The following is a 13335-nucleotide window of genomic DNA, read 5'->3' on the forward strand; positions in this document are numbered from 1 at the left end:
TTCAATGTAGTACTGGAAGTCCTAGTCACAGCAATCAGACAAGAAAAAGAAATAAAAGGTATCCAAATTGGAAGGGAAGAGGTAAAATTGTCACTATATGCAGATGACATGATACTATATATAGAAAACCCTAATGATTCCACACAAAAACTACTAGTTCTAATATATGAATTCAGCAAAGTGGCAGGATACAAGATTAACATTCAGAAATCAGCTGCATATTTTTACACTAACAATGAAATATCAGAAAGGGAATGTAAAAAAAATAACTTTTAAAATCGCACCAAAAAAATAAAATGCCTAGGAATAAATCCTGACCAAGGAGGTGAAAGACTTGTATGCTGAGAATATTAAAACATTAATAAAGGAAATAAAAGAGGATTCAAAGAAATGGAAGGATATCCCATGCTCTTGGATTGGAATAATTAGTATTGTTAAAATGGTAATACTACCCAAAGCAATCTACAGATTTAATGTGATCCCTATCAATATACCCATGGTATTTTTCACAGGAGTAGAACAAATAATCCAAAAATTTATACGGAACTATAAAAGACCCAGAATTTCCAAAAGAAATCCTGAGGAAAAATAACAAAGCAGGAGGCATAACTCTCCCAGACTTCAGACAATACTACAAAGCTACAGTAATCAAAACAGTGTGGTATTGGTACAAAAACGGATAATGGGGGAAAAACGGATCAATAGGGGGAAAAAATGGAGAGCCCAGAAATAAACCCACACACCTATGGCCAATTTATCTTCAACAAAGGAGGCAAGAATATAAAACGGGAAAAAGACAGTCTCTTCAGCAACTGGTGCTGGGAAAGTTGGACAGATGCATGTAAATCAATGAAGTTAGAACACACCCTCACACCATGCTCAAAAATAAACTCAAAACGGCTTAAAGACTTAGTTAACATAAGACATGACATGATAAACTCCTATAAGAGAGCACAGGCAAAACATTCTCTGACATAAATCATACCATATTTTCATAGGTCATTCTCCCAAGGCAATAGAAATAAAACCAAAAATAAACAAATGGGACCAAATCAAACTTACAAGCTTTTATGCAGCAAAGGAAACCATACAAAAAAACCAAAAAGACAACCTATGGAATGGGAGAAAATATTTGCAAATGATGCGATCAACAAGGGCTTAATCTCCAAAATACACAACACATATTGTATGCAGCTCATACAACACAACAACAAAAAAACAAACAACCCAATTGAAAAATGGGCGGAAGACCTTAATAGACATTTCTCCAAAGAAGACATACAGATGGCCAATAGGCACATGAAAAGATGCTCAACATCACTAATTATTAGAGAAATGCAAATCAAAGCTACAATGAGGTACCACCTCACACCAGTCAGAATGGCCATCATTAAAAAGTTTACAAATAACAAATGCTGGAGAGAGTATGGAGAAAAGTGAATGTTCCTACACTGTTGGTGGGAATGTAAGTTGGTGCAGCCACTGTGGAGAACAGCATGGAAGTTCCTCAGAAAACTAAAATTAGAACTACCATATGATCCAGCAATCCCATTCCTGGGCATATACCCAGACAAAACTACAATTCAAAAAGATACAAGCACCCCTATGTTCATAGCAGCAATGTTCACAATAGCCAAGACATGAAAACAACCTAAATGTCCACTGACAGATGAATGAAGAAGATATAGTATGTACATACAATGGAATACTAAAAGAGAATGAAATAATGCCATTTTCAGCAACATGGATGTAACTAGAGATTATAATACTAAGTGAAGTCAGAAAGAGAAAGACAAATACCATATAGTATCACTTATATGTGGAATCTAAAATATGGCACAAAAGAACCTACCTACAAAACAGAAACAGACTCACAGACATACAGAACAGACTTGTGGTTGCAAAGGGGGAGTGGGAAAGGGAGAGGGGTCAACTGGGAGTCTGGGGTTAGTAGATGCCCATTATTACATTTAAAATGGATAAACAGCAAGGTCCTACTGTATAGCACAGAGAACTACATCCAATCTCCTGGGATAAACCATAATGGAAAAGAAGATAAAAAAGAATGGATATATGTGTATAACTGAGTCACTTTGCTATACAGCAGAAATTAGCACAACATTGTAAATCAACTATACTTCAATTAAAAGAAAAAGGAGTGAGCTCCCTGTTACTGCAGGTGAGCAAACAAAGGGATGATAACAACTAGTGAGGGATGCAAAAACAGGGTTTCCTGATTCAGAGGAAGTTTCAACTGGGTGACCTCTAAGTTCCTCTTCATACCTAAGAATCTGTAAGCCTTTGTTATTTAGCATGAGGACATTCTGTAAACTGAAAAAGCATACACTATCAGAAAATTTTAAAAAATCATTCTTACATATGATGTTCTAGAAATATGACTGTTGATTAAATTCTCTGAGCAATAAACCTTGAAGATTTTGGTCTAATATATCCATCAGGTTGGCTGAAAATGATTGAGTATCTGGGCCAGTATCTATTCTGTTCACATGAAAATATGATTTGATCTCTAATATGAAAAAATAGTCCTAATATATGTACATAGTTTACATATTATACATGGTTTATATCTGAACAGAATGCACTTATAAACTTAGACCAGGTTTCAAAAGATAAACTCTGGACAAGTAATATAACCCCATTCTAAATCCTTACTGAAACTCCTCAGTAAGGGGTGTGTTTCTGTATGGCTCACTTCTACAGGATCACATTTACTGTAGTGTTTGGGTTCTACGGGTGGTCAATAAATCTTGGTTTCGCCAAAGTAGCAGCACTGAGATAAATATAGGAAGGAAGGATATAGTCTAAAGTTACGGTCAACACCATAAGGACTCTAGATGTGTCTCTGATGCTAACAGGCTCTGTAACCTTGGACGACTCACTTTAATCATCAGGCTTTAGTTTTCTCAGATATCAAGTAAGGCATTGGTTCTCTAACTTCAGAGTGTACGAGAATCACGTGTTGGGAATATTAAAACACAGATCGCTGGGCCTCCCCTTTAGAGTTTCTGACTCAATAGGTCTGAAGTAAGGTAGAAATTTTACAGAATAAGAATAAGAATTGGGAAGATGATGGTAGTGAGTTATCAAATCCTTAATACTTTATAGCTGTAATAGAGAAAGTAGCCAGCATCCAATCAATTACATCCAAAATGTAACTGTCTTTTTAATCAAAATTTCATTTGATTTAGAAGAAGGGAAATGAACACTCTTTCTAGTCCCCCTTTGGATTTCAACAGAGATTTTGATAATGTAAATGTTCTATAATACTTACGTCATAGCTTGATAAATGGATTCAATCCCGTAACGCATGGCAAATTCATCAACTATTTCTTGGGAGGCATCATCAAAGAAAACCTTCCAGGCTTCATCCCCTTTGACCTCTGGGATTTTCACTCCACCATTAGATTTCACTTCAGTCAAGTAATGGAACAAATTCTAAAAGTAAGTGGTTTTCAAATGTTCAGTTTTCTCAGACTAGGCCAGATATATTTAACTGTAACTTTCAGTCAATTATACTTATAATTGCATATAATGTTTCATCAGCATCTATAAATAATAGAAATGTCTCAGATTTTCATTCTAACGTACCTCATCTTTATACAAATTCTGATTTTATTTCTGTCTAAGTTTATACGGAATCAATGATTTAAGTGTTTCAGATATACCAAATCATTTTAGAAGGAAGTAAATGTTTTTTCATGTAAACATTTCTACATTCCGGAACATCTTTTGCATTCATGGGCTCTGAGTAAATTATAAAGCTCTGGACAAATAATGTGTCTGGGCTATGTTAATACACCATCTAGGTATGCAAATAATACTAAAGGACTTTGGCTGCAAAATGGCATGAGTCATGACAATGAATTCAGGTTGAAAATAAATATTTTTAGAACTTTGAAATGAAAAAAATCACTACAAAGAATTCCTTTCTGCTTTGAAGAAGTTGAGAAACTGCTGCATGGAGGCAGCCTGGGTCACTGAAGGACCCTGTCTCGGATTTCACTTCTTTTTGTGTCTTGGACCAACAGAAGACTCTGAAAAACAAAGTATGATGCTGTGCCTGTGATCCGAAATTTCTACCCGCATTTTAAGGCCAGTGTTGGCTCCCCATCCTGCCAGTTCAAGGGATTTATTGGTCTAAAAACTGAACCACCTTTCTTGACGGATTATCACTGGCTATACTGGAGTCAGGAAAGTAAGGTTTGGTTCTCTATCTAATGACTATATAATGTGTAAATGACTTAAATATTGTTCCTCATTTCCTTCTTTCGTAAAATGGAGGTGAAAATAATTACATATATACATTTTCATAGATATAGTTAGGAAAAATCATGTACAAAGGCAAAGATTCTCCCAGCTAACTTTTTCTTTCTTAGGAAGGTACTTCCTCTGTACCCTTTGAACATGGGAAAAGGCATATTCCTCAGCTTCACTTCATATTTTTTGATACACGGGATGTGTCATTTGGATCAGGGAAAAGCTCTGGTGACATGTCTAACTAAGCTCTCAGTTGCAAAGCATCCAATAATAAAAGCCTAAGATTATCTGTCTGTGCCTTTACACTGAGGCGCACACGAGAACTGATGACTCTGCCCTTTTGACTCAAATTGGGTGGTCTCTACCTCTCTCTAAGCCAACCAGGCTCCTTCTACTGGGTAGTATATTCTCTACTATCCATGGATGGAAAACTACATTCTGATACTCGCCACCCAGATGTGTTTGTGCAAAGGGTAGTTAAAATGGAGGAGGCTTCAGTATGTATAAAGCCCTCTGTTGTACTCAGAAAAAGAAAGACAAAATTACTGCTAATTACATTAGCTCTCCAAAGCCATTGCTACAATGTCAGAATATTTATATTTAATAGATAATACTAATTAAATCTTCAACAAAATCTGAACACTTACTCAGAATTCTCAAAAACTATCATGATTTGGATCCTCTCCTCCATTATTAAAGTACTATATATTTACAATGCTTCCAAAATATCATGACTTATTTCTTCAATGAATGCTTTCTAATATTCTTCTTCTTCCCTGGAAGAACGGTAATTTAATTTGGTCTACTTGTTCATTATCACCTTATTGCCTCATTTATTAAAACCCGCCTCGTATGTTTGTTCTAAATCTCATTCAAAGACAACCAGCTCGGGCTTCCCTGGTGGCGCAGTGGTTGAGAGTCCACCTGCCGATGCAGGGGACACAGGTTCGTGCCCTGGTCCGGGAAGATCCCACATGCCGCGCAGTGGCTGGGCCCGTGCGCCATGGCCGCTGAGCCTGCGCGTCCGGAGCCTGTGCTCCGCAACGGGAGAGGCCACAGCAGTGAGAGGCCCGCGTACCGCAAGAAATAAAAAAAGACAACCAGCTCTCTCTTCAGGGGGTAATACATAGGCTATGTGATACCCTAGCACATCACTTGCTATAGTACAGAGTAAGAACTTCAGGGACAATTTTACAAACCTAATTCAATTCTATTTTTAAAACGAATATTTTGTTGCATGATCCATAAACAATACAATCTTTCCTAGGTTTTGTTATTAATACAATTCAATTTACTTACCTCATGTAAACATGTATATTGTAAATGATACGGAGCAACCTTCTCCTCTCCTTTTATTTCCACATTGATTTTCAATCGAATGGCCCCAGACACAGCTGATTTATCTGTCCGTTTCTCTGATAAAGCAAAAAATAACTGGTCAGTGATTTTTGACATCATGTTTCTTATACAAGTTCTCGAAAGCTTTAAAAAGGGCTTATATTGCTAAAAGCCATTTTTCTAGATCAGGTTTGATTAACCATAATGATTCTGCCAAATACAATTTAAAATAATGTGCCTAATATGTCGCTGGGATTGTCAAACTGTGACATAAATATTTCAAATAGAAAAGCTCAATCAGAAGACCCTACCATTCTGATATAAATTTCTGTGTACTAGATCAGTTTATACAATGAAATTAATTAAAAGCAAAATAACTAAAGGAAAATATTAATGAGGAAAGTATTTTATCTAAAAGCCCCACTCTTTCTTTCTGTCCTTGAAAAAATGAGTCAAAGCTCTAACAAAAACATTTGTTATTAGGTTTCTTTGTCAGTGATTCATGAAGACCTATAGTCTACAGCCTGTGTCTACTTATGTGTTAGATTCACTCTTTCTTTGAATGGAATCAGTATGTAGCCAATTCAGTCTAATAATGTATGTGTGTAAGTGTATGCACGTGTGTCTAATATGAACTGAGTAGTAGCTGTGAGAGAAAGAAAAGCATAGTCACAAAACTCCTACAGTGTGAATGTAGGTAGGAGACCTATGTCTGATACCTACTTCCCTGATGAAACACATAAAGAAGCAAGCTGACCCATCTCAAAAACAAATGATAAAGAGATAGAGTGACGCAAAGTCAGCGGTGAAGACTTCTTCAATTGCCCCTTTTTCTAAGCATAACTGTATTTTTAGCCAAATAAGATACAGTTAAATCACATAGGCCACTTTCTTCTTGGGGAATGTCTGATGACTTTCATCGTTAATATTTAATAGTCATTGTGTTGTGAAGATTCTTCCCTTAGGACTGCCAGGATCTTGAGAGTTTCTCCTATTGGCTGGGAGATAGTTGATTCTCAACAAATGCTGAAGTTCTCTGCTGAAGCCAAGAGAAAGTCAAGTCCTGAGACCTTTCTGTCACAGACCTTTTCCTGGAATCACAGGGGAACATTTTAACTACCATCATTACAATGGATCCATGGGACACAGGCTCTGCTTAGATGCCTAGGACTTTTGGCCAAGTCCTCCTTCCATGGTGGAATGGATTCTAAGTAATGAGGAAGGAAGAACATTGCACAAAGAATGAAAATATGGTACTAATGGGGATGGAACCCACTGTGGGATTTTATACAAAGCTAAGACCTGTTCTCTCTCCTCCTAAAGGTTAAACATCAGCAATGACAGCACAAAAGTATGAATTGAGGATGAGCAGGCAAAGGTGTCCATGTTTGTTGCATCATGTTTTTCTTTCCATAGACTGAAGGACTGTTTCTGCACAAGAGCTGGGTGGCAGATTTTATTAAAAGCACATTCAAATTCTTTTGCAAACTAAATATACCCTTGTAAGTTTTGTCAAAAGAATAATTTGAGGAATTTCTGTTCTGAATTCTAACTCCCTCAATTCAAGAACATGTTAACTTATTGCAAAAAACAAAAACTCACGTAGGCAAGCCTCTTTAATTAAAACGCAACCTATGAGTATTGTGCAGAGTTAATGCCCTGAAGTTTACCCTTGCCTAACATCTCTGTTTTCATATATAAAGTTATTTAATACTATAAACAAGATACAGGAGGATTATCATTATAAGTGAAGCAAAACCTCTATGCCAATAATGGAGAAGCACCAATTTTCTTTAAAGATTTCCTCAAAATAAAATATTTTTTGATAACGAGTTTTTAGTCTAGCTTGAATCATCTATGTTCAGATAAGTTATATATCTCTCCTTCTTTAAATTATTATATAATTCAGATATTCATTAATTTTGTGGCCTTACCCCTTTACTTTGCCAAATATTACATTACTTGAAGTACGTAGGTTTTTAAAAAGTCAAAAGCACTCTTTAATTTGCTAAGATAAGTTGGTATCCTAAATGGAAACACTTCGTAATCCTGGGAGTATGTAAACCTTTCTTAGATTCACAACCAGACCTTAAAAATTTAATTAAAACATTTCAGATGATATGATAAAGCCATTTTGGATCATATCCTTTATAGAAAATGAGGCGATCCATATATATTTACTATTATTAAGTCAGCACTGAAGATTCTAGCTTATTATTCAGTTGTAGTAAAAGTCAAATTAAAACTTATCTTTATTCAATTCTTGGTTCCATAATAAAATTCCATTTTAAAATCATGCCAATTAAACATATTCTCAATATCTTCATCATCAGAATAAGAAGTCCACATGTGTATCTGGCTTTGCCTGCTAAAGCCTACTTTTATATCATCTTTGCAAAATATCCAAAATACACTTTTCCTTTATTGCCAAAATTCATTAAGGGACTAAAAGGAAATAACTCAGACATTATAAAGTCATAGGTTATTTATTTTCTATACATTTGGCAAGGTTTTTTGAAGCTATACTTTATGAATTAAAAATTCAGAATGGGATATTTTTCTCCTAAAAGACACCCAGTTGATTCCTAGAAAGAATTTTCTCTTTTCATCTCAAATTTACCAATATCTTTCAATAATACAGAGTTTGAATAATTATCACCTTAATTTCTAATGAAACTAAACTGCCTGAAGTCCATGAGAATGTTCGAGAAAAGCACTGGTTATTTTTACCTATATAGGAATATAATACCTTCCACAGATATTCTGGAATTTTATTTAACATTTTTCAAGTAGATATAAAGACAGTCACCTAAATTGTACCAGACATCCATTTCTCCACTCAGGGTCCTCACTTCTACAATTGTTTGTCCCAGAAAATCATCTGACTCCTTTTTGAAATGTTGCTTCACTCTGGATTTAATGTCATCATCTTCATCCCACACTCTGACTTTGATTCGATCTGTGGAGTTATGGCACTCACTGAAAACAGATGTGGATAAGTTAACAACCAGTGATAACTTCTCTAAATGGCATCTGATGTTAGCAACTTGTTTTAAATCTATCTAAGCCAGAAAGGCATAGTATATTACATAGTAAATAAGATTTCCCACAGACTATTCCACCCATGGGATGTTGCAGGTATCAGGGATATTGAAAAAAAGTTGTGATAGTTAAGTAATGTTAATAAGAGAAAATCCTACCTTATTCCATTCTATTTCCTTTAATTGAACTGGACGTAATCAAATATGGATCAGAAATCTTTGGGATATTTTCTCTAAGGTATATTTCTTATTTGCAACAGTTATCTATGATAACATGTCCATGCTCAGAAAATTGTGTACCATAAAGATAACTTAATTGCAATGGGTGTTGAGGAAGTGGACATCACAGAGTCCTATTGATAAGCTAAAAATCCCAGTAAGCATGTAAGATATTGTTAAATCAAATCATCACATATGGATACCCAGCATCTTTAAACATTCTCCTTCCATTTTGGCTACATTTCTCCTTATGTTCCTCGTCTTATCAAGACAAGCTAGATCAAATACATTCTTAGATTCCTTTGTAGTTACGGTCCAGATATTTGACCTGCATTCAAGCAAGATCTGAACTCAAATTGAGCAAAGCGAGCCAGTGACTGTATTGTGGGGTTTTGCTCTTTCGGCAACAATAGTGGTGGTCTTTTGTACTTTATTGTAGAGTCTCCAGTATTCAGTCCTGAGGGACAAAGTATTGATCAATGGTGGCAATGATGTTTTCTCCAAAGAAACCCCATGATATAACTGGACATTGTTTCTGCACAGTAGATTTAGAGGTGGGCATTTGGACCTCCCCAAAAATTCCTGAGTGACCTAAGAGTCTATGAAATAATTTTTTTTTCTGTGTAAGCTAACTAGAGTAGACTCTGTTGTTTGCAACTAAGAATACTGATCAATGAAATAATTTTTAAAGAATGAAGGGAGCTTCAATAATAGGCCTTAAAATGTGAAATTGACTCTCTGGAGGAGACAATGAGTGCAAACAGTGAAGATTTAATTACCTCAGGCTCGAAAGCTAATGCATTTTTAAATGCAGTAGCAAAACTGCTGGTCAAACTTTTGCTTGCTATACTTTGGAAATGTGACCACATGCCAACTGAAGCTTTTTTATTAGCACGAATGGTAGGAATAAAATTCAGAATACTGGCATGTGCTTATTAAATCTTGCTGCTTTCAAAAGTGTACTGTGGTAGAGATGCACTCAAACTAGAGCTAGAGAGTCTCTAAGCAGAGATGCCAAGGGAGCACAGCTACCTTTCCCTACAAGCAGAGGCTCACTCTGCTTGTGTTCTGCAATATAAATTGACTGAGAATATCATAATTTGGAACCCTGCAGGGTTGAGAACAGCCAGCTGCTTCTGTATACAAGATGTATGTATATAAGCAGAGGTTTCTGAGTGCAACTTCAAAAACATACGAAACTGTTGCCCCAGGGTGTTTCATACACTTTCCTTTAGGAAATCTCTAAGTGACAATGAAGGAGAACTTAGTGGCAAAGATCAGATTAATGGTGTTGCACCTTGGCATGCAGTTTTGCAGGGGCTGAGGCAGCAGCCATTAGGTTAAGAGTGAGGAATTGGTCAGAACAAAGGAGTCAGTAGCAACAAGTTACATTTTCCAGGCTGATGTGGTTACTCATAAAATGGTCTTGAAACTCACCTCCTGGAAGCCTGGTAAAATTTCCAGACCATGGTATTTGCAAATGTGCCTCAGGCTCACTACAGCTGTATTTAAAGTAATTTCTGGGTCCTTGAACTCACAATGAAAGGAAATGGACTCCAAGGAGAATCTCTTCCCAGCTAGGAAAACCATTTACCTGGATTTCCTGGGATGGTCCCAATTTATGTTTTTATAGATATGCAATGCCTTTTAATTCTTTTTGGAGCCCTCTTTTACTTTCATTTTAGTAGGCATTGGCACATTGGTCAAGGAAGGTCTCCCCAGATGTAGAACCAAGGACTTGGAGAAAAAAGATAAAAGAAATTCACCAAGAAAGAAGTACCAGGGCCTGCCAAATTGGCTAGCCAACTAACTACTTCTGCTGCTAGCATCAGGAAGTCCTGAGTAACCCACCCAGCAGGACTCTATTATATTTGCTATGTACCACCGACAGTCATATATTTTCTACGTTCCCTCTTACTGAATAAGACTTTTTACATTGCTACTATCCTATTTTCTTCTCTCTCCACAGTAATACATTGGGAATGTTAGAAGAAGATGACTTGTCTTTAGTGTATAGACCTAAGGATCACAAAGAACCAAACATGTAGCTGAGGGAGAGATTACCCAAATATCCTAGACTTCAAGCTAAATACAGTAACTGGATATAATTTGGGGATTATCTGCCTTGGAAGACAGAGGATGAATTCATTTTATTTAAAGTCCAGAGAAAGATATAAATATTGTGTATAAATACAGAATGCTCAGAGAGGTAGAAGGTGACAGATACAGTAAGTTCATTCACTCAGCAAGTTCATTCACTCAGCAACATATAAATATATTTTGCCTTTAACAGCAATGGACAAGTTACTGAAAATATATAACACAGGGAATTTTTTAGTTAGCCTAATTATGCTTTTGTGAAATATCCCAGTCTCCCTTGCAACTAGAGATGACCACTTGACATAGTTCTGCCAATGAGATATAAGCAAAAATCTTCTTGCCCTATTCTGTTTTCTTCTTTTATTACTCTGGAACATGTATGTAGAACATCCTCCACTAAAGATGATAAAACAGGAAGACAGATTTAGCTTTTTTCTTCAATGGAATAATGGAGTTACCAAACTAGCCCTCAAATGCCTATACCTGGAATTCTTGTTGAATGAAATAAATAAATCTCTTTTTGACTAAGCCACAATCATGGCTTAATGTGAAGCTGAATAAAATTCTAATTGAATCAGTGGGAAAATAATTAAATATCTACCAAGTTCATTATGCTTGATTATATATTAAATGATTTAAAATGTTTAATTTATTAACTCTTACTATTTTTGTACTTGCTGTTTTATTCCTTAACTATTTAACATGTGTTTCACAAACCTTGACTTTTATGAAAATATAAAGGCTTGCAGTTTAGATGGGAAACTGGAGGCTTATGTAGGAAAATTTGACAGAAATATTTTTACACACAAGGGAAAAGTCTATCACATAAAATAGAGAGAAAAAGCATACTCCCATTAAATCTTACTCCACTAGATCATTCCCCACCTGATTAATTAGCTAACAAAGACTCCTAGTTTAGTTCACCAGCTTGTGATTTGGCCTTTCTATAAGAAGAGAATAAGATATTTTACTGCATAAACTCTTGGTAAATAAAGTAAGTATTATTAAAGCCATTTGCTTTGTAGTTTTTTTTTTTAACTAAAAACAATCTGCATCTTAAAGAATAGTTCATATGTCTAATTTTGTGTTTTTTCATTGTTAAAGAGAAGAATGGTTTGGTTTCCATGGGAATAAGTTATTTTATTCTTTCCCAAATTAAAGCAAAGCGTTTCCCCCTTCTGGACTCAGAATTATTGTGTGTGTTTGTGTTCTGTTTTTTTCTTTATTTTTGTTTTCAGTTCACAGATACCCTATCTCTGTACAGCCAATCACTATTTGGCCAATTTTCTTTTGGAAGCCATCCAGAAGACTAATTTCCTTATAATTATTTATTCCAAATTTGAAAATGGTCTTACTGTAAACATTTTTAGATTTAGAGTTTCCTGGATATGGCCCAAATACATATCTCCTATAATTAAGGCAAAACAAAAAACAAAGACAAAAAGCAAAAAAAAAAAAAACCAAAACAACCCCCAAACCCAATCTGTACCCAATTTATAAGAGTTTAACCTATTCTGAGAAGGACTGCTTTACCTAGAGAAATGCCCATGAATTTCATAAAGCCAATAAAGCCTGACTTCAATGGAACAATGAGCTGTTGCTCAAGCAGTCATCCTCCAATGGGAAGTCATTACAAAAGTAGTGTATGAGCAAATGACCATTCAAAAATGAGAACCGTACCTATAGTCAAGCTAGTTCTAATGAAGCAACCAAAATACATCTCACACAGCAACTATATCAGAAAAAAAGCCAATAGTAAATTATGTTGCCATTAAAAATCATGTTCTTTAAGAGTTTATAAAATTCTAGCTATATATTTTAAGTATAGTAAATGAAATTTCTATAATATTTTAATGCTATTATACCAGATTTTGTTAATAGACACATTAATAAGAGAGATATTAAATATATATGTGTTTTTATATACATATATACCCATATATGTGTATGTATATATATATGCACTGAAACAAGCTGTAAGGTTATATGTCAAAATATAGGTGGTAAAATTAGTGAAAATTTTTATTTTATTCTTTACATTTTCCTATCACAATCAACAAAATTGTATTTTAAAATATCTAGTAATTGTAAATAATCTCATTTCAACTCAAACTGGAAGTCAGGGCATTGTTGGAGAAAATCAACAGCCAGAAACCTGCAAGAGCCATCCTTAGGCAAAGCAGCAGCAGCCTTTCAGGCAGTGACTGAATTCTCTAGTTACAGCTTAGTTCCTTAAACTCTGACCCACCAAATGGAAATATGTGAGACACATGATGTGCACATTTCCTCTCAGTGATTTATTACAAATTATGAAACCCACTTCCATCACAGTATATGTGTCTTGTTATTGAATTAAGAG

The 13335-nt window shown here is 35.3% G+C and overlaps 1 protein-coding gene across 1 annotated transcript in view; it reads right to left on the reverse strand.

The window, feature by feature from the left end:
- Positions 1-13335, reverse strand: part of UNC13C (unc-13 homolog C) — a 574105-nt gene that overhangs the window by 316385 nt on the left and 244385 nt on the right. Inside the window, exons 10-12 of the mRNA XM_060005943.1 lie at positions 8426-8595; positions 5578-5693; positions 3293-3456 (exon numbers count right to left, since the gene is read on the reverse strand). Coding sequence (XP_059861926.1) covers positions 3293-3456; positions 5578-5693; positions 8426-8595 — 450 coding nt within the window. The remainder of the gene's footprint in view (positions 1-3292; positions 3457-5577; positions 5694-8425; positions 8596-13335) is intronic.

This window comes from Delphinus delphis, chromosome 2 (genome assembly GCF_949987515.2).
Source record: "Delphinus delphis chromosome 2, mDelDel1.2, whole genome shotgun sequence".
NCBI lineage: Eukaryota > Metazoa > Chordata > Mammalia > Artiodactyla > Delphinidae > Delphinus > Delphinus delphis.